Source organism: Odocoileus virginianus, chromosome 17 (genome assembly GCF_023699985.2).
Source record: "Odocoileus virginianus isolate 20LAN1187 ecotype Illinois chromosome 17, Ovbor_1.2, whole genome shotgun sequence".
In the NCBI taxonomy this organism is placed as follows: Eukaryota; Metazoa; Chordata; class Mammalia; order Artiodactyla; family Cervidae; genus Odocoileus; species Odocoileus virginianus.
The window spans coordinates 35,196,227-35,217,838 of NC_069690.1; the positions used below are offsets into that span (position 1 = coordinate 35,196,227).

General features: G+C 49.3%; 1 protein-coding gene across 3 annotated transcripts in view; it reads left to right on the forward strand.

Annotated features, from left to right (window-relative positions):
- FAM117A (family with sequence similarity 117 member A) overlaps positions 1 to 21,612 on the forward strand; it is a 42,511-nt gene extending 20,899 nt beyond the window's left edge. For 2 of the 3 annotated variants that reach the window (XM_020871263.2, XM_020871264.2), the window contains exons 2-8: positions 3,759 to 3,928; positions 12,297 to 12,392; positions 14,385 to 14,495; positions 14,883 to 15,017; positions 16,118 to 16,319; positions 17,482 to 17,632; positions 20,455 to 21,612. In XM_020871263.2, the coding sequence (XP_020726922.2) occupies positions 3,759 to 3,928; positions 12,297 to 12,392; positions 14,385 to 14,495; positions 14,883 to 15,017; positions 16,118 to 16,319; positions 17,482 to 17,632; positions 20,455 to 20,755 (1,166 nt within the window). In that variant the 3' untranslated portion in view covers positions 20,756 to 21,612. The other variant, XM_070479315.1, reaches the window with a different exon arrangement.

Below are 21,612 nucleotides of genomic sequence, written 5' to 3' on the forward strand. Positions count from 1 at the left end.
AAGGTAAGTGGGGCCAGAACACGAGGCCTTTTGAGTGCCATCTTTGAAAGAAAGCCTTGAAGAGTTTTAAGAGTGTTAAGGTAAAAAAAAAAAGTGTTAAGGTCATTTAAAATGATGTGTTGAGGTCACTGTATATTGATTTGGAAAGGTGTTTATAAGGTGAAAACACTGCAAAATAATATGTACAGTGTAATCCCATTTTTTATTTGGAAATATATGTACACACACACCGCACAGAAGGCAAGGCCCCCAAGGATGTATATTTCATAGTATTATCAATGAAGCTGAGCACTGAAGAATTGATGCTTTTGAACTGTGGTGTTGGAGAAGATTCTTGAGAGTCCCTTGGACTGCAAGGAGATCCAACCAGTCCATCCTAAAGGAGATCAGACCTGGTGTTCATTGGAAGGACTGATGTTGAAGCTGAAACTCCAATCCTTGGGCCACCTGATGCAAAGAACTGACTCATTTGAAAAGACCCTGATGCTGGGAAAAATTGAGGGCAGGAGGAGAAGGGGACAACAGAGGATGAGATGGTTGGATGGCATCACCGACTCGATGGACATGGGTTTGGGTGGACTCCGGGAGTTGGTGATGGACAGGGAGGCCTGGCGTGCTGCAGACCATGGGGTTGCAAAGAGTCGGACACGACTGAACGACTGAACTGAACTGAACTGATCTCTGGGTGTTGAGATTTGAAGTTTTTTTCTTGTTTGTTTACATATTTCTTTGCACTACTTTTTTTTTTTTTTAATTTAAATTTATCTTTTGACTGTGCCGTCTGACTTCCATAATCTTAGTTCCCTGAGAACCTGGGCTCACAGCAGTGAAAGCATGGAGTCTGCTGGACCACCAGGGAAGTTCCCACATTTTTATGTCATTTTTAATTTGTTTTAAATTAAGAGCACATATATGATAGCTGAGGGAAATGATCTAGAACTATAGGAATTAGACAAAACCTGAGACTAAAAGTTATCCGTGCAATAATATTTATGATATTCAAATTGAGGGGAACCTCTCAAACATCTAATAATATGGGAGTGGCTAAGCAAACTACTGTATATCAACTTGGTAAAATGTTGTTCGGTTGCTAAATTGTGTCCAACTCTTTGCGACCCCATGGATTGCAGCACACCAGGCTTCCTGTCCTTCACTGTCTCTTGGAGTTTGCTCGGATTCATGTCCATTGAGTCGGTGATGATATCTAACCATCTCATCATCTACTGCCCCCTTCTGCCCTCAGTCTTTCCCAGACTGAGGGAAAGATCATCAAGGTCTTTTCCAGTGAGTCAGCTCTTCCCATTAGGTTGCCAAAATATTGGAGCTTCAGCTTCAGCATCAGTTCTTCCAATGAATATTCAGGGTTGATTTCCTGGTTTGATCTCCTTGCAGTCCATGGGACTCTCAAGTCTTCTCTAGGACCACAGTTTGAAGGCATCAGTTCTTTGATGCTCAGCCTTCTTTATGGTCCAACTCTCATATCCATACATGACTACTAGAAATACATGACTACTAGAAAAACTATAGCTTTGACTATACAGACCTTTGTTGGCAAAGTGGTGTCTTTGCTTTTTTAATACACTGTATTAAAAATGACAGATATGTGGATTGTTCATACTTGGAAGTGAATATGTGAAATGGGTAGAACAAAGAAGAATATCATTAATGCATTGCATATTGATTACTGTGTCATGTAATACATTTCACACAGTAAAATGTGTGTAAATATTTAAATGGATTTGGAGAAGGTAGATAGTATTACTAGTGTTTCTATTTTTTCTATTGTGATGAAACAGACATAGGGGCTTCCCATATGGTTCAGTGGTAAAGAATCCACCTGCCAATGCAGAAGACTCAGGACATGCAGGTTCAATCCTGGATCAGGAAGATCCCCTGGAGGAGGAAATTGCAACACACTCCAGTATTCTTGTCTGGAAAAATCCCATGGACAGAGGAGCCTGGTGGGGTCACAAAGTCGCACACACATGAGGCACATAACATAAAATTTACCATTTAACCATTTTAAGTTTATGGTTCAGTGGCATTAAGTACACTCACAGTGTTGTGTGATGATCACCACTGTCCATTTCCAGAACATTTTCATCTCCCCAAGCAGAAACTGGTGCATGCCTGCTTAGTTGCTTCAAGCATGTCCAACTCTTTGTAACCCTGTGGACTATAGCCGCCAGGCTTCTCTGTCTATGGGATTCTCCAGGCAAGAATATTGGAGTGGGTTGCCATGTCTTCTTCCAGGGGATCTTTCCAGTCTAGGATTTGAACCAGTGTCTCTTATGTCCCTTTTATTGGCGGGTAGCTTCTTTACCACTAGCTCCACCTGGGAGCAGAAACTCTGTGCCCATTAAATAATACTACTCCATTCCCTTCTGCTAAGCCCCTGGTAATCTGTTCTATTTTCTGTCCCTATGAATTTGCCTATCCTAGGTACCTCATTTAAATGGAATCATGAAATATTTGTTCTTTTGTGTTGGGTTTTTTTTTTCACATAGCATAATGTTTTGAAGTTTCATTCATGGTATAGCAGGTATTAGAACCTCATTCCTTTCTGAGACTCTTGTATATGTAGAACACATTGTGTTTATCCATTCATCTGTCAGTGGACGCTTGGTTATTTCTACCTCTTGGCTGTTGTGAATAGTGCTGCTATGAACGTGGGTGTACAAATATCTCTTTGAGACCCCCCGTTCAATTCTTTTGTATATATACTGGAAGTGGAATTGCTGGATTGTATGGTAATTCTTTATTTAACTTTTTGAGGAACTGCCAACCTGTTAGTGTCTTCTTAATATAAAGCTCTTCAAGTTTATTTATATCTACAGTACCCAGTTCCTTTTGCTGTGATTAATGCACACATGAATTATCAAGAGATTAGTACAGATATGAAAGCATTTTGCTTTGTTTAAAGGGAAGAATTTTACAGAGCTTAAGGCCGTAGTGTGTTTTGAATATGGTTGTGGGAGACATGGTCAACTCAGATAACTGGAAGTTATAGATGATTCTACAACTCTTAGATTTTATCAACAGTTTCAACTTTTACCTTCTCCCAGAAAGGTTTAATCAAGGTAAAAATAAAATGGGTGGGCTTATAATTGGTTTTTTGTTCTATAATTTATTTTTGTTCTATTTAGCCAGGGGTCAGAGACAGAGGAGAGAACCAAAAGACTGGGGTATCCTCCTGGATCCTAGATAGATGAAAGTAGTTACATCATTCTGTTTGTCTCAGTCACCTAGGTTCCCCGGAGCTAATGGTCTTGAAGGAAGTAGGAAGTGTCCTTCAGTTAATTGGGTTGATTTTGTGCATAGGAGCCCTGCAATCAGAAATGCAAGGGAGAAGAAGGCAGAAAACAAAAGATGAAGGAAAACTTGGTTTTTGTCCATTCCAGCAATCCAGTTCTTTTTTTATTGATGGGAAACAGACCTCTCTCAGGAAACTCAGTGTGGAGACCTGGAGTTCACAGTTCGTAGTCCGTTAGGAACAGGAGAAAGAGGACGTATATAAAGTAATCCCTCATTGAGAGGGACATGGTGTAAATTGTTTCCAGTGACAAAGACCAGCTGGTTAAGTCAGGAGAGCTTTGGTCAAGCTGTATGTGCTTTTAAGGGCTGCTTCGGATTCCTGTAGGAGGGAAGTGAGTGAAGATGCAGCAGTTCAGCCAGGCTTCCTAAAAGAGAGATGGTCGATTACCACGTGTGCTTCCTCCATGCTGACCTCTAGGTGTACGGGCTGTGTTCTCTTCCAGCCAGCGTCCCGTGTTCTGTGGCCCCAGAAAAACCAGTGTGTAGGCCTCAGCCACCCCAGGTCCGACGTACATTCTCCTTGGACACCATCCTCAGCTCCTACCTTCTGGGCCAGTGGCCACGAGATGCTGATGGGGCCTTCACCTGCTGTACCAATGACAAGGCCACCCAGGTAACGAAGCTCTCTCTAATGGGGTGAGGGGTAAGGATGGGGTGGTGGGGTGACTGAGAAGGTCTTGGGTCTACTTATCAACCCTCAATCATTGACATGACTTGTCCTCGGTTTCAGCTATACATATTCACTATACATGAAAAGCTATATACATATAATTTTTCATCATCTCATGTTTACCAGCTTGGTTCTCTTTGTAAATTTACCTGAAAATGAGTTTGCATTCCACCTGTTGGGAGAAAGAAGGCAATTTGGCAAACCATTTGTCTTTGAGTATTCATATGTAGATATACAAGAGTTGATTTTGGAATTTATTCTAGATTTTAATAAATGAGATTTACCTTGCTAAAACAAGCCAACATTCAGCTGAGTATGCATTCCCCAGACAACTGGAAGAGGTGGCCAAAATGTGTGTTGAGCCAGGATATATCCTACTGGAGCAACAGGAGTGGAAAGTTCTCAGATAATGGAGAGTTGATCCTCAGTCAGCAGCCCTATCTGGGATTTTGAGGGGACCCATTTGAGTCCTCTGGAGCCCAGGTCCTCTCTTCAGGGTGTTTTTCTTTTCATTGAGAATCCTAAACTTAGAAGGAATCTCCACAATCATCTGGTTCATTGGTCAGTTTTTGAATAAAGTAGTATTAGCCTGAGCAAGAAGTTGTCTCGTGTGAAATTATACAAAGATATTTCTTCGTCGGACTGAGGACTTTGACATTCTCAGCAGTTTAAGTTTTTAAGAATCAAATCTTCTCCCTTTGATGCAGTTTAAGCCCATTCCTGTTCAACTTCAGGACAAATGAGTTGTTCTCAGGAAAGAGGAAACAGGGTGGGGAGAACACAGGCTCAGAGGCGAGGCAGCCCACGTCCTGGGGGATGCTGGGCCAGTTGCTCTTCCTTTGCAGTCGCTGGAGTGTGCCCATCCCACCTGATCGGAGGTGGGGTGCTGGCCAAGTGGGAAAGGCTTTTGTGTGCTCACTTCCCCTGTCTCCTCTGTTGAGCACATCTCATCGGTCCCTTTTATTTATTTTTTAAATGAGATCCATTTTCAAATGTTATTAGTGAATGTTTGAATGCCCAGTGCTGTTCTTGGCATGTCAGAGTGAAGAACAAGGAAATGAGAACAAGGTTTGGCCTTGGTGAGTCTGGATGCCAGTTCCATGAAGGCCACTAAACCGGGAGCCAAGGGATGAGATGGGGCCAAGTGTCTGGCACAGTTTACAGGAGGGACATTCTCACAGGAATACGCCACCTTGGAGCAGCAAAAGTTTGCAGTTAAAATCGATGGCCCTTTTTAGATCTAGGAATGGACTGTAAAGCATGCTCAAATAGGCCTACTTCCTGGGAGCCCTGGACACTGTTGTTCCCTGTGTCCCCTGAAAAGGGCAAGTAGTTTAGGTTATGCTTCCCCATCACAGGCCTGGAGCACACATCCCTTTCTCTTTTAAGAGAATGGTTAGTCCAAGTAACGTGTCTAGTCATGGAGGGCTTCTTGGAGGAGCAGGACTTGAGGTTGCTTCAGATGTGCTCATGATTACACCCGCTTCATCAGACAGCAGGCTTCCACACACCCCATCTTTCCCTGAATCCCCATCTCTGTCATTTCCTGCTCTCCGCCTTCTAGGAAGCCTCCATCCCACTCCTCAGATGGCGTTCTCTTTGTCAACTCAGAGCAGGGTTGGCCTCAGATGTTCCCTGGCCGGATTTAGAGGCATGGGCTCTAGGCTGTGTGTTTTTGCTCAGGCTCCAGCTGCAGGCCAGATCTTTTATATAACAAGTCTGGGCTTCTTGCCACAGCAAGACAGAGGTCAGCGATGCGCCTCCATGGGTCTGGCAAGGCTGAGCTCTGCAGCTTTCCTCTTTCCCTGGGATCGGCTCCAGCCCTCGAGGAACTCTTAGCAACCTGTCAATATTGTGGCTGCAGTGAGGAGGTGGGAGAATTCTGATCAACATAGGCATCCAAACCCAAGTATGTGCTCGGCCCGTCTTTCATTCCTGGCCTTCTGGGAGTTCTCTGCTTCTAGGTTTTGGGCTCCATTCAAATTCCTGTTTAAGCACCCTGGCCTGGCACAAGCTACCTTCTTCAACACTGGGGTTACACCAGGAACCCAAGCCTCTCCTGACATCTCCCAAAGAAACTGGTACTCCTTCCCTACAGAGCACAGCTACATCACCTAGAAAGGACTGGAGATGGGGAGAGGTTTTATGGGGGAGATACAAGGGGTGTAGTGAAGAGTGGAGGGAAGGTAGCGAGGCCAGACCTACCAAAATTCTTGAAAGCTTTCAGTTCAGTTCAGTCCGACTCTTTGTGACCCCATGGACTGCAGCAGTTGCTAAAAATAGATGATGCCAGCACCTTTTCCTAATTCCTTTGAGCTTGAGTGGGGACAGCCCACCCCTCCCCCACCTCCTGTGCTCTGTCTTCTAGCCACACCAGGGTAGTACTTCCACCACATCTGGAAGGCCCTCTCTTCTGCTCTATTAGTTGTGCCACCAACCCCTGCCTCCACCCCTCCTCATGCATCCCTCCAGCCAGCCACCAGAGTGTGTGTTTGAAGACCTCATCACCCTGGCACTCCTGGGGCAGGACTCGCAATGAGGACAGCAGCCACAGTCATGGGGTAGGCCGAGCAGCTCAGCTCCCCTCTCCAAACCCCTGGAGCGGGCAAGAGCCCTGCAAGTTTCACATGAGAACACACTGTCCTCAAGGCTTCTCCCAAGGCAGAAGATGGAGTTAAAGTTCTCAGTTCTTGAAGGTGGCAGGTTGCAAACAGTCCCACTATTCTCTCCTTGGGCTTAGCTATGTTTTAAGCCCTTAGGAAAGCACAAAGGAAGCATGGGTGGTTCCCAGGCAACTTGTCTGATATAGAGAGCTGGCTTACCCAGATATTTGGGGCAAGTGAGGAAGAGAGGTGGGTGGACCTTATATGATTCTTCTAAGGGTGTGTGAATGTGGTCATCTGGGAAGGAGGGCTTTGGAGCTGCTCATGTTCTGAGCCAGGGTGCGCATCAGGAGCAAGAGGACCAGATCTCCCAGAGGTCAGCATGGTGGGTATAAGGAAGAACTTGGGCGCAGTGGATGTTGGACACAGAAGACACAATCAGTGAGGACTGGGAAGGTTCCTCTGTGGCATCACCATCATCTGGAGGTGTCTTTCTGTCTCGGAAAACTGTGCCAGGATTGTCCAGGTCAGTCTGCCCTCCCACAGGTCAGCTGGTCACTCAGAGCTGGCCACCAAGTGCTGTGGCCAGTCCCTCCTAGTGCTGGGCCTGGGCGGGTGGTGGCAGCACATTCTGGTGGTGGCAATCGCCCCCTCCCTTCTTTCTGGGAGTCTTCTGAAGGGAGGAAGTGGTCTTACCACAGTGGGATGACTGTTGGAGCCACTGGTGTTCTCATCCTGCAGACAGATGCAACCCTGGGTGCCTGTTCGACTGGCCCCATCCTGCTCATCCCTAGCCCCGTTTCCTCTTCAGGCTCCAGGTGAGGTGGGGAAATGCCCTGATGATAGACCTTTTTTCTCCCTTTAGGTCTGAGTTACCTTTGGGGGAAAAAATTAGCTTAAGTCCTTGACTAGCAGGGCAGAGGTGGCAGGCTTTGTTTAGAAAGCCTGTTTTTTTCCCTTTGTTTTCCCTTTCTATGACTTTCCCGACCTCTGTGCTGTCCTCCTCTTTTCGCCAACACAGTGCCTCAGCATTTGGTGATGACACACAACTCAGTCAGTTCATCACGGGCCTTTTTTTGCGGTTGTGAGGGTCTGGGCACAATGCCTGTTTCCCAAACTGGTGAGCAGAACCAGTTGTTCAGTATATGGTTTGATGGCAGCTCAGAATATTTGAAAATGGGTCCATGATGGAAAATTTGAGGGTTGCGGACACTGTGAGACCAGAGAGAACTCTAACTCTGCAGCTAGAGTTCTTGGTGCTGGCTGGCCAACCATCCTCAGAGCCCTCCCTGCCTCTTTTTCTGGCCAGAGTCCCAAATGGTTGATTCCCTGCTGAATTTCAGCTCGCCATGTAGTTACTGAGCATCTATACTAGGTCAGGCACCATGCTGCTCTGCACGTCCGCATAGTAGGTACACACTGGGTTATGTTCTCAGAGCCCAGCCGAGGTCACTGGAGAAATCGAGGACCAGGACTCTTCTGCCTCAGAATCTGGACAGAAGTTTAGTTGGCTGTGGGGCAGAGAAAGAGGTTCCAGTTTGGGGGGTTTTGGCTCCATCTCACCCCTGCCCTCTTGTTAGATGAGGCTGCTGTTTGGAAAGCTGTCTTCACCCTAACCCAGTTTTCCCACATGTTGCTCCGAGACTTCAGAGTCCCAGGCAACGCTTCCTTGGTCTAACCCACATCAGTTTTGCATAATCCGAGCATCATCTGCAGAGTTGGCTGATGCCACTCATGACCAGTAAGTAGCCCTGCTTCTCTCTCAGCTGCTCCCCAAGGCCAGGGTGTTAAAATAAATCTGTTCCAGTGTGTGAGTCCCTTTGACAAACACGACTGGCCTGCTGAGCTCAAGCTTTATCCTGCTTCCAGAAGACCATCTGGAACAACTACTTATGGTGCTGTCTCACAGCCTGGCTTGACCCCTGTTGTGCCATAAAGGGTTGCTCTTTGAAGAGTAGCCTTCCTTAGCCTTGACTTTTCTGTGCTCCAAGGAGACCTTGGACCAGATGTCTGGGGTGAGACTCAAGAGGAGGAGCCTGTCTACCCAGGAGCACTGGAAATAAGGCACAGGCATGGTCCCTCTCTTGATGCTCCCAGTTCAATTGGAGTGGCCAAAGCCCACACCTGTGCACATGCCTGCCTGAAGAATACTCAAGGTCAGTGTGTAAGCAGCTTCAAACACAGGGTAACCTACTGTATTAGGTTCCTGGGGCTGATGTAAAAATTACCTTAAACTTAGTGGCTTAAAATGATGGCAGTTTATTGTCATAGTTCTGAAAGTCAAAAGTCTGAATTTCATTCCACTGGGCCAAGATCAAGGTGTTGGCTGGGTTATACTCTTCTTTGGAGGCTCTCTAGGAGACCCATTCGTTGCATCTTCCAGCTTCTGGTGGCTGCCAGCATTCTTTGGCATGTGGCCACATCACTCCACTCTCTGCCTCCATGGTCACATCTTCTTCTGTGAGTCACATGGTCACATCTTCTGTGAATGTCTCTGTTTCCCTCTTATAAGGACACTTTTAATGGCATTAGAGCCCACCAGGGTAAACTTCCCGTCTCAAGAGCCTTAACTTAATTGCATCTGCAAACGCTTTCCCATATAAGGTAATAGTAACAGGTCCCAGGGATTAGGACCTGATTTCTTTGGGGGGCCATTTTCAATCTATCACACCTACTGATGTCGCCTACTACTTTGCCCCTTGCTCACTCTATCCCAGCCACACCGATCTCCTTATCGTTCACAAACCTGCCAGACTGGCTCCTGCTTCAGGACCTTTGCACTTGCTGTTCCCTCCATGTGGGTCACTATCATCTGTGATATCTACGTGGCTCACTCCTCATCGCCTTCATGTTTTCATCAGATTCTCCCTTTTCACTGAGGACTTCCCTGACATTTAAAGTCATGTTCCCCAACCCAACATTCCTATCGTCTTTCTTTAAAAAAAAAAAAAATTTATTTACCTTTGGCTACACTGGGTCTTTGTTGCCGCTAATTGTGGCGAGCGGGGGCGACTCTCTAGTTGTGATGTTGCCCGGGCTTCTCATTGCAGTGGCTTTGACTTCTCTTGTTGTGGAGCACCGGGGCTCTAGGCAACAGGCTCAGCAGTTGTGGTGCACAGGTTTAGTTGCTCTGAGGCGTGTGGCATCTTCCCAGACCAGGGAATTGAACCCATGTTCCCTGCATTGGCAGGTGGATTTTTAACCACTAGAGCCCCAGGGCAGTCCCTCCTATCTCCTGTCTTTGCTGTATTTTTCTTTTACCTATCACTGTTTAAACTGTGCCTCCAACTAGAATGTACACTCAAAGGGGATGAGAATTTTTGTCCTTTTGTGTGTTGTTATATTCCCCAGCACCTGGAATAGTACCTGATACACAGTTTGCATTCAGTAACTTTTTGTTGAATGCACATGTGATGTGTGCTCTGAACCGACGTGATCAGAGAAGATGCAGAGGGCGGCAGCAGGCCACGTGAGGTGGACAGTTAAGAAGGGCTCCCTGATGGCAAGGCTGGGAAGAGCTGGTAGAGCACGCTGTCTTAGTTGGGGACACCAGGCTTAGAGGTCAAGGAATAAGGAAAGACAGAGGAGATGGAGCCACATTTGTCTGTATGACAGACAGCCCAGGGTGGAGGGTAAGATGGTGATGTCTGTGGCGAGGGGTGGGTGTTGAGGCAAAGCGATGGGCGATGGCCTTTAGTAGCACCGTTTACAGAGTAGGCAGTAGTTGCCAGGAGATGCTGCTGAGCAGACTGAGGTGCGGTGGACTGAGGACTGAGAGAGGAGAGGATCCCAGCTGCCGTGAGTTTTCACATCCATTCTAGCCTCTAGCGCTGGCCTACACTTCTGCTTCCACCCCCTCACATACCTCAGAAGAAAGAGGCAGTTGACAAGGTTTCGAGAGATGTTAGTAGACCCGGGGGCAAGCCTGAAGGTGGCTGATTTCCCGCCTTCTCGCCACCCACCTGTGGGTGCAGCATCTTCCTAGAGGAGGAGAAGCGGGCAACACCTTAGCCTCTGTCACCCCTCCCCTGCAGCCTCTGCCGTCTTTCCAGGGACAACAAGCTCGAGTGGAGCTCAGCTCTGGTGAGCAGACCTAGTTACATATTGGTTTGGCTTGGAACCCTGGTAGGGAGGAACGTGTGTGCATCTGCCCAGCTCAGGGGCTATGGGAGAGGGGGCTTCTCCTCCCTCTTCAGTATATGCAGTGGTGGGGATTTTCTGAGGCTGTGTCCGCCAATACTCTGATGGGCATTTGGAAGCAGACCAGCTGCTTGGTTTCCCCTGTCAGAGCCAGCTCTACCTCCAGGCTTTGGGGTACAGCCTGAGGTCACCCTTCTGCAGAAGAAGGGACGGTGGGGCTGCATCTCTGGAGGGTCCCCCTTGTGGTGCTGGCCTCAGAGAAAGGAGTCGAGGCAGTCGTCTCACCCTGGCTGTCTTGCACGGCCCGGCAGAGGTCCTGATGGGTGGGCAGCTGGGAGAAGGAAGAGGCAGGGAGGCTCGGCCCCCTGTGGCCCCTCTCCTGCAGCTGTCGCGCAGGGCAGCCTGCTCCCACAGCCCCGCTCAGACTGCCCCCACTGAGCTGTTGCTTAACAGCTGTTGGGTGGTGAGTTGTTGGGCTTTTTCCCTCTTATCCTCCCCCTTTTCTGTTTGCAACAACCTCTCGGGGGAGGTCAGCGGATCTTTTGGAGGAGACAGTTCCCAGGCCCTCATGGTTTTGGCAGCTTGTGCAAAGAAGTTAGAGAGGAACTGGTTCCACTAGAGCCGCCCCCTTGGGCCCCTCCCTTGGAATGGAAGTAGGGATGCTGGCGGGGGAGATGGACCATGTCCTCCTCTGCCTCATGCTTACAGTCAACAGCTTCCCCCCTCCAGCGGGGCTCAGGAAGTGGGTCTACAGCTGCCCCTGCCTCCATCCTGGGTCCTCGGTCTTCCGCTCAGTGGGAGGAAGAATGGCGGGCTGAGGGCCTGGTTCTCACAGTGGCAGAGCAGGGCCTAGGAGAAGGAGCTGCGATAGAGCCAAGAGAGATCAGGCGTCTGGGTTGAGTTCAGAATTCTGGCTCCCCCCTTTGTGAAAATCCCTCCTGCCATGTACTCAGGGGGACGCTGGGGCCCCCAACACTCTATGGACAGGGAAACATCCCAGAACAAGCTTGAGGCACTACGCTGCAAGAAGTCCCCTGCTTCAGTCCAGGATGGAGAGCAGGGCATCTCTGTTGAGCTTTTTCCTCTCTTACCAATTAGTGACTCCTTAATGGGGTCTCGTCTGGTAACTTGTTTTCATTAGACTCACAGGAACCTGGGCCCGTAGTGGGCTCTTAGATGGGGAAGGAATCGGGGATGCCAGCAGTTCCCTGAACTCAAGCTCATTTAGACCTGGGTAGGATAGAGAGGGACAAAACTGGTCCTCATTGCTGGGGAGAAGCACCTGGACTTTCTGGGGCTCTAATCCATGTGCAAAAGTCTTAAGAGAGAAAAGCGCAGGTTGTCCTCATTGGCTCATCAGGGACAGTTTCCTGGAGGACGTGGGAAGAGGCAGTGCAGGTGGAGAAGCCTGAAAGAGTAAGAGGGGCTGGCAGCATCCTGGGGGTTGAGATGAGAGAAGGTGAGAGAAGACCACCCAGAGCCACCACTTCTGTCCTGAAAATGGTGTGTCGCTTCCCCAGGGCTCATTTGAGGAGCTGAGCTGTCTCACTGGGTTTCTCTCCCTGCAGACCCCCCTATCCTGGCAAGAGCTTGAAGGCGAGCGGGCCATCTCCTGCACACACAAGCGCTCAGCATCCTGGGGCAGCACAGACCACCGGAAAGAGGTAACCGCCCTCTTTGACGCCCTGGCCAGGGAAGCTGCCTCTTGTCTCCTCCTAGCACCATCTGCTCCAAAGTGGACCCACATTTTCAGTCTCACCCGCCTTGATCTAGCCTCTTCCTGATGAGATGACGTCTTCGTAGCTGCCTCCCAGCCTCCTGGTGGCCTGGATTTATGAGCCCAGGCCCTCCTGTAGGCAGGGGCTTGGCCCGAACCTACTGCTGCCCTCCAACAGCCAAGCTCAGGGTGGGGGTGGCCATTGTTCCCACTTCACTTTGAGGTTGCATCCAGATAAGCAGTTCAGAGACCAGAGAGAGACAGAGAACAAGTTTTCTGGGAATTAGAAGCCTCCAACCTCACTACTTAGCCACTCATCCAGTCTTATTTTTAAAAGCAGAGAAAAAATAAATAAATAAAAGCAGAGAAAACTAGTGAAAATAGTGATAGGTTCCCAAACACTCCTTCCTGGCCCGCCCTCCCTCTCATGAAGGCCCTTGGGATTTGAGGGTGAGGAGAGAAAAAGCCATAGACTGGATTCCAAGGCTCCCACCCCAGGAGGACCAGCTTGCCAGGGGTCACCGTTTACAGGGCAGTAGCTTCTGCCCTCTTGGCTGTAAGAACAGAAGGAGAATTGTTGTTGTTGAGTCGCTTAGTCACGTCTGACTCTCTGCCACCCCACGGACTGCAGCACGCCAGGTTTCCCTGTCCTGCATATGCTCCCAGTAGGAGAATATGAAATATTTAAGGCTAGTGGGAAATACAAAGTATTTGCAATTTGTAATTATCAGAATATTTACATTAAGGATCAGTAGGTCCAGAATTACAAAGTGACTGGGATAGCTTTCGAAGTTGTTGATGATGCTCCATAATTGTTACCGGATGTGAAGTTGGGACAAAAGCTGATATTCCTTTTGGAGAAGCTGCTCCTTGATCAGCACAGTCTACTTTAAAATGGGGGCAGGGGAAAAAATAAAATAAAATAAAATGGGGGCAGGGGGAGATCCCCTGGTGGTCCAGTGGTTAAGAATCCTCCTTTCAATGCAAGGGACACTGGTTCCATCCCTGATCCAGGAAGATCCCACATGCCCACAGAGCAACTTGGCCCGTGTGCCGTACTGAGCCAGCCCTCTAGAGCCTGAGAGCTGCAGCTACTGAAGCCCATGTGTCTAGAGCCCATCTCCACAGCAAGACAAACCGCTGCAACGAGAAACCCACGTGCTGCAACAAAGAGTAGCCCCAGCTCAGGGGCCACAGCAAGAGAAAGCCCTCGAGCAGCAAGGAAGACCCACCACAGCCCCTGCCCCCAAAATAATAATCATAATAAAATAGGGGGAATTCCTTCTGTCCTTCCTGGTCCCAGGGCCTCTGAGATAGCTATGAATATACTTTGAGGAGTGAATGTAAAAACATCATTTCCCATTTTTATTAATAGAGTAGTTTTCCATGCCTTTGGAATCTGTGAAAGACAAAAATGGTTTCAGTGTTGTATATTTTTTATTTTTTCGAACCTGAGCCACCTGTGGAAAAACATGGTAATTCAAAACATCCAAAAAAAAAAAAAATCCAATAATCTGGTCAATATGGTGTCTAGTTTGCCTGGTGAGCATAGCATCACAGATTTGAACACCACTGAAGTATTTTGAGATGGAAGATTAACTTCCGTCTTCTTTTTATGTATTTTATGTATCCTGAGCTTTTGGCAGGAGCCACGCCTGACAGAGAGGCTTCCCAGGTGTCACTAGTGGTAAAGCACCTGCCTGCCAGTGCAGGAAATGTAAGAGATGTGGGCTTTGATCCCTGGGTTGGGAAGATCCCCTGGAGGAGGGGATGGCAACCCACTCTAGTATTCTTGCCTGGAGAATGCCGTGGACAGTGCATGGACTCGCACACAGTCAGACACTCCTGAAGCGACTTTGCATGCACACCTGGGAGGGAGGACCCCGTGCACCTTTGCTTTGCTTCACCTGCCCGTCCTCTCCCCTCCGCTGGCCGCCAGATTACCAAGTTGAAGCAGCAGCTGCAGAGGACAAAGCTGAGCCGCAGTGGGAAAGAGAAGGAGCGGGGCTCCCCACTCCAAGGGGACCATGCTGTGCGGGGAGCACTGAGGGTACGTCTGTCCCCCAGCCCTCTCCCCCCATCCTCCGTGGTGGGCCCCCTGGCGCGGGTAGGTCCTCCGAGCCCTTCCTCGCTACAGGGCCTGTGGCCGCATGAGTGCCGGGGAAAGTTCTGATGCACCATTGGAAAGGGCACATGCTGCATGTCTCTGTCCTCCATCCCCACCCCCTGAACACTTGAGGCCGCAATGCAGACTCTAAAAGCACACTCTGGACCTCTGCCTTATAGAGAAAGCCCCACTGAATTGGTAACTGTCCCCAAACTCTCCTTTACCCACTTGGTTCTGCTGTGTAGACAAGACTGTTACCCGCTGGTCAGAACTGATACCTGGATGGGGTCTGGTGGGGTTCAGTGATGGCCTTATCTGCCTCCTCCTCAGGCATCCCCTCCCAGCTTCCCCGCAGGGTCCCCTGTCCTGAGACTCAGCCCCTGCCTGCACCGGAGCCTGGAAGGGCTCAACCAAGAGCTGGAGGAGGTGTTTGTGAAGGACCAGGGTGAAGAGGAGCTGCTTCGGGTGAGTGGGGGCCACACCCTGGGTGCACAGACAGTCGCATCTTGCTGAGTCTGGACATGGGGAGGTGGGGCTCGTGCTGTCTGGGGGTGCAGAGGCCGTGCACCTGTCAACAGAGCAGTGTGCCAACAGCACCCCATGGAAGGAGCACAAATGGAATTTATTAGACTCAAATGGACTTGACCACAAGAACAGCAGAGCTGGGTGGGTGAAGCTGGAAAGGCTTTGGGGCAGTGAATAGAAAGAGAAGGAATAGGGGTTGGCAGAGAGGAGGGCCCCTGGCTGGGAGGAGCAGAATAGGCGTCACTCTTCAGCCAAAGCACCAGCTCAGTGCTCCTAGCACCCTCGTCACTGTCACCATCACCACCACCCAGCTGTGCCCGAGTTACCGCTTCCCTTTCCTCCATCACTACCTGGTCACACGGGTTCATCCTTCATGCCCAGATGCCTTTTGCAGCCTTCTCCCCCTCTCCACTCCTAGACGGATTATTTGCTCCCTTTTCTGCCGTCTCAGGCACATTTTTATACTGACACAGGACAATTGGGGAATGCCAGTTGGGCAGTATTAATATAATTCTAATGGGCACACTCCTCAGTTTATGATTTACTTGCTGGTTGATTTTTAATGTGCATATATGTAGGATTTTACACGTGCATACAGATTGGTGAGCTGTTGATACAAGTACGATTGAATGTTTAAAAAGGGAGTGTGTATTTAATACATACTAACCTGCACATTTTTACTGCAGTGGCCTTACGGTGTCCTGCTGGCTTGCCCCTTTTCATGCCCCCATGTGTTGTTCACCTTTGTGTTCCCAGAGCCTACACAGGAGGCTCCTGCCCTCGTGAGGCATACAGCCTAGTGGGAGCCACACATGGATGAAACCATAAAATGTGTAGTTATAACGTGCCGTCCATGAGGGAAAAGAACAAAGCGCCCTGATGGAGGTGGTTGGGAAAGTCAGGGAAGTGAAGAAATGGTGTCACCGTGTTGTGAATAAAGGACCAGGACAATGGCGAGGGGAGGATCCTAAGGGTCCCTGCAGCCCTGATGGCCTGACGGGACAGGCCTGAGAGTCCCCATCCCCACTCTTCCTCGGCAGATCCTGGAAATCCCTGACGGGCACCGCGCCCCAGCTCCCCCCCAGAGCGGCAGCTGTGATCACCCCCTCCTCCTCCTGGAGCCTGGAAACCTTGCCAGCTCTCCCTCCATGCCCCTGGCATCCCCCCAGCCTTCTGGCCAGACCAGCCGTGAGGAACACCGGGGTGCAGCTGAGGAGCTGGCGTCCGTCCCCAACGACAAAGGTAAGCTGGGGAGGCCAAGGCCGCGTGGCCCATGCTGGGTGTGGGGTCACCTCTGCACCCTTTGCCAACTCGTCGGCTTCTGGCCGGGCCCTTTTACTTACTAACCAGCTAGAATATCTTCATTCTGTATGTTATATTGATCCTTGATATAGAGTCTGATTTATAACTTATACGAAGCTTCTGCACTTACAGTTTTATTTAATTCTCACTTGTAATCCAGAGAAGCAGTCCCTCCCACCTCCATTTTTTGGCTGAGGTCCGGCCGTAGTGGAGAACCCATGAGCCCATCAAGTGTTGGCTGCACCCATAACCAGGCACACATCTCAGGGCAGGTGTGAGCGCTACAGATAAAAGAATGACTCTTGCCCCTGGTCACACAGTCTGACCCAGATCAAAACCCAAGCTTTCTCACTCCAGATCTCCACTTTGTGCTTCCTCCGTGATTGCATCACTGAGAGGATAAGACACGAGTCCTCTTTCCTATATGAATGATCCTAACATGCAGGCACTGTTGCCTGCATCACCTGACTTGATCCTCATAGCCCCATCAGGTAGGCCGGTCAAAGGCATGATCTGACAATACAGAGGTGAACAGAGCGTAGAATAATAATAAATGTGAGATAAACACAGATAAAGTCAACATTTGAAACCTCGGCAAAGTACATTTGCTGTGTGGAAAATGAGAGGAATCTTATCCCACAAGTGGGGTGAGCAAAGATTGCTTGTCTGAGTCAGTAGAAGAGCTCTTCCTGGAAGAAGGGATAGATTTTCAAGACCGTGGAAAGGAAGAAGCTGTGGTATGTTGGCAGGCAGGGTAGTGCAGTCTTGGAAGAAGGCAGAGACACAGACGTTAGGATTCTTTTCAATCTGAGACTTGGAGTTCCAATCGCAGTCTACCTCCGGGGCATATGGAATTGGTATTAGACCAGACTTTTCCCTCAATTCAACTGTATTTTTTTACCCTGTATAACAGAAGCTATAATTTTGTAAGCTTCCTCAAAGACGTTTTAAGGTAGAGCGTAGACAAACAATCTGGATGAACAGAACCTCTGGCACTCACAGTGCCATGTCTCCCAGTCCCACCCCTTTACACCCAGGCCTGAGCCTGGGGAAGCTGAGACTTCCTTTGGGGCCACTCGACTCAGCCTCACTCTGTGTGCAGCTTCCTCTCCAGGCCACCCCACCTTCCTTGAAGAGGGCAGCCCATCTCCAGTTCTTGCTTTTGCCGCCTCCCCTCGGCCCAATCACAGCTATGTCTTCAAACGGGAGCCCCCAGAAGGCTGTGAGAGAGTACGGGTGTTTGAAGAGGCCACGTGAGTACCTCAGCCGGTTGGTGGGGGTCTGGGCATGCGAGGGAGGGGGACAGAGTTTTGGCTGAGCCCTATGGTGTCCCACCAGATAGGCCCCTCTTCAGGCTCGGACTCCCTCTTGTCAGGAGACACTGTCAGCCATAGACAATCAGTACTGCAGTTTTTCCATGATCAAACTTGTTGACATTACCTCCTCTGAGCACCTAAATCTTTGCTTATCATGATCTCCATAGAAACCTGCTCTCTGCCCACATGCCAGCCACAAGCGCAGCAGGAGCTGGAAAGGAAAGAGATCTGAAACTTAAACCCTTTGCTTCTATTTTTTTTCCATCCCCACGGAAGGTGTGAGAATTTGTTAGACCATAATGAGAGAGAGAGAATATATTAGTAATTCTCTTCGGGCAGAGTTTAGAAGTGCCTCATGCCACTGGCACGGCCGGGGGAGCCTAAAGAGCTTTCATGCTGCTTCTGAGTCAAATCTTCACCCTGCAGCTGCAGTGGTTCAAGTGTCATGAACTCCCCGACAGAAATTTCCAGTCCTTGCAGGTAAGGACTATGGAATATTCCCAAACCAGCCTGGACAATTCAGAAGTCATTCTTAAATTGATTTTTTTACTACTGTTCCCTCCCATTAGCAGAGAGAATCCAGAGCCAAAGCTTTCCAAATGCTCATGGCCCTGCTTAGCAGGAACTGGGAAAAGAGCTCATCACATTCCCGCTACCACTGTAATGTTCCTTGGGGCCATTTCACAGTGGAAGCTATGGTTTCGACAGCAGTCAGGAAGTTCAGTTATGGTGTGTGAGTGGAGATTTAGCCAGGACAGGGCTTGGGGGCTTGATGGCTCTATCTGTATCCCAGATAAGGGACAGGATGACCCTTGGTAGTGGCAGGAGGTACATACATAACCCAGAGGGAGTTACGGGGAAAACCATGGGCACTGGGGCTTTGCTCACATCATCACTGTTGCCATTTCTCCTAGAATCCTCGGTCCTCTGGGGTGGGTGAGAGGGAAAAGACCACATCTTATAGCTGAAGTAGACTCTGGACCCTGTTTCCTTCCCCAGTGCACGGTATAGTTGAATGATTACAGACTGGAATTGCTCGTGACAATTAGGCTGCTGCTTAACTTTATTCTTTTATAGGCTCTTAAGGCCAGAAGAGGGTTAAAGCCATCTCATCCAGCTTCTTGCCCCTGTCTTAACTCTTTTAAGCGAGGTGGTGAGCCATCAGTTACTTTCTAAGATATCCTGTGACAGAAATTCTCAACTCGTTGGCGTCTCTTCATTGTATGAACTTTCCTACTGGGAAGTTCTTCTGTTTAGTCGTTCTTCTTTCATGTTTTCCTCATCCTGGCTGCCTAGCCAGTAAGAGAGCCTGGATTTCCCAGGGAGGGAATCAAGCTGTTCAGGGTCATGCTGGTTGTCATGTCCTTCGAGCGTTACTGGGTCTTCCCTCGGTCACCCTCCTCCTGTGTGCCTGCTTACATCGAGGGCATGCCCTCTCCTGCCCATCCCCGGCCTCTTCCTAAATGGGATTCTTATAAGTCCATCTCAGTCAGGGGACACCTTGCCACTGCGGAGTTCTCTGGGACCCCAGGCTTCCAAACACACCCCATACATGGGCCCTCCCTTCTTTCCACCTTTCCTCCCACCTCCCACACTGGGCCAACATCTGCCCTCCTCCACATGCCTTGCTCTTCTCCCTGGGTTTGGGATGGTTATAATTAAAATTAAATGGTGCTACAATTAAAATGGTGATCAGTTTATCAAGCTGCGCACTGAGTGCATTTTTCTGTGTGTATATGTTACACTTCAAGAAAAAGTTAGGCAATGGGAAGCTCTAGCACAGAGCTTGACTGTCTTCTCACATGTTTGTGTTCTTGCCTGGAATCCTCACAACCGGCAGCTTCTTGGGGCTCTTCACCCTTGAAGCATGGCCAGACATTCTTTCGGGGGAAAGAACCTTTTTTTTATCATAAGGATTCCTTACTCTAGAACTCTCTGACCTGACCTGTTTTAATCCTTCCATTTCCCCTACGTGATCGGCAGAGTAGGGATTCTTCCCACGTTAGGTGAGGCAGGTTAGGCCAAAAGTACGTGGTAAGTTAGAACCTAGATCTGCTGATAAGGTCTAGCTGCTGTCCTTTGCTTTCAGCAAGGGTTTTTGAAAATCATACCTTTTAAATCTTTTCAATCTGCTCAAGAATTAGATTCTTGAGGCCCAGAGATTTCAATGAGGGGTAGTTTTCCTCTGAGGGGACATCTGGCAACGTCAAGAGGCATTTTTGGTTGTCACAACATGGGGTAGTAGTGCTACCGGCATACAGTGGGTAGAGGCCAGGGATGCTGTCAAACATCCTACGATGCACAGGATAGTTCCCCACAGGCAAGAGTTACCCAGCTCCAAACGCCAATAATGGGGAGGCTGAGAATCTCAACTTCAGGCTATAAAAAGTCTAAGAAAGTCACTTTGCTAGGATCTCTGTTTTCAGGCAAGAGGTCTGCCCCCAGAACCCTGTTCACTGATAAAAATCTCTCAAATTAAAAGGTCTCTCAGTCTCTTCTTCTAGAATCACAGTCAGGAAGTTCTCCTTCCTGTCTAGCTTTAATCCCTTCTGTTTTTAGCTAAAGTAGATTTCCGGTTGTTTAGCCCTGTTTCTAAAACATGGAGAGCTGAGGGGCCTAAACACTGGCTGTTGCTCAGTAGCCTGTCATTTTTTTGGTCAAGCTACCAACCTGCTGGAACAGAGACCCAGCTCCCCTGACGCTGCGACGCCTCTCATCCCTTCTCACTGGCTGTTTGTGTTTCTGTCTCCATCCTCCAGGTCCCCAGGTCCTGACCTGGCCTTCCTGACTTCCTGTCCTGACAAGAACAAAGTCCATTTCAACCCAACCGGCTCGGCCTTCTGCCCCGTCAGCTTGATGAAGCCCCTCTTCCCCAGCATGGGCTTCATCTTCCGTAACTGCCCCTCAAGCCCGGGCTCCCCGCTTCCCCCTGCCAGCTCCAGGCCACCGCCTCGAAAGGATCCAGAGGCCTCCAAGGCCTCCTCACTGCCCTTTGAGCCGTGGCAGCGCACCCCGCCATCAGAAGAGCCTGTGCTTTTCCAGAGCTCCCTGGTGGTCTGAGGGAGCTTTGCCTCCACTTTACCATGGAGACCAGTGCCTTGGTGGCAGGACCCTCCTCCCTAGCTCCCCTGAGGTGGGGGATGAAGGAGCCCTTCCCTCTCGGCCTTTGAGCACTTTCATTTATTGCGTCAAAGCCCTGGGTCCTCTTTCTGATGAACACTGGCCCCTTCAAATGTGAGGGGACCTGCTTTGTCCACTAATAGCTGGGCAGCTCACAAGTCACACCTGTGTTCTTGCCACCTCTCTCACTTGGAGGAAAACTCACCCAGAAGGTCTTGGGTCCCCCACTCCTGGGTATGAGTCCAAAGGGCTGTGTACGGGACCCTTGTCTTTATCATGGAGTGAGCTGGCCATGGTTGAAGGAGAGGGGACACCACAGATTTCCTTCCCTCTCCTTCAGACATAGACAAGGAGACCCAAACAGATACCCCCATCCTCTCAGTCCCATCCGCATGCCACCCTCTCACTGGAGGAGCTGACCAAAGCAGCCTGAAAGGGCCATGACACTTGACCAATCCAGCTGCTGGCAGAGGGGGAACCAGGCGTTTTCCCAAGTGGCATTTTCATCTCTCTTTCACCCTAAGATTGTCTTAAGTAACAGCCCAGCCTGCCCAACCCCAGGTGGGTCATGGGGGAGAGGGAGAGCTGGCATTCCTCTGGGTGGCAAGTGGCGACTCTCCACCCTCCACCTGCCCCAGGACTGGGTTCGATTAGGAAAATGCCTATTTTTCTTGTATCGATGTAGAAACTCTATTTTCTCCCAAAGACACTATTTTTGCAGCTGTTTGAAGTTTGTATATTTTCCGTACTGCAGAGCTTACACAAAATTGAAGAATGTTAATGTTCAAGTTCTATTA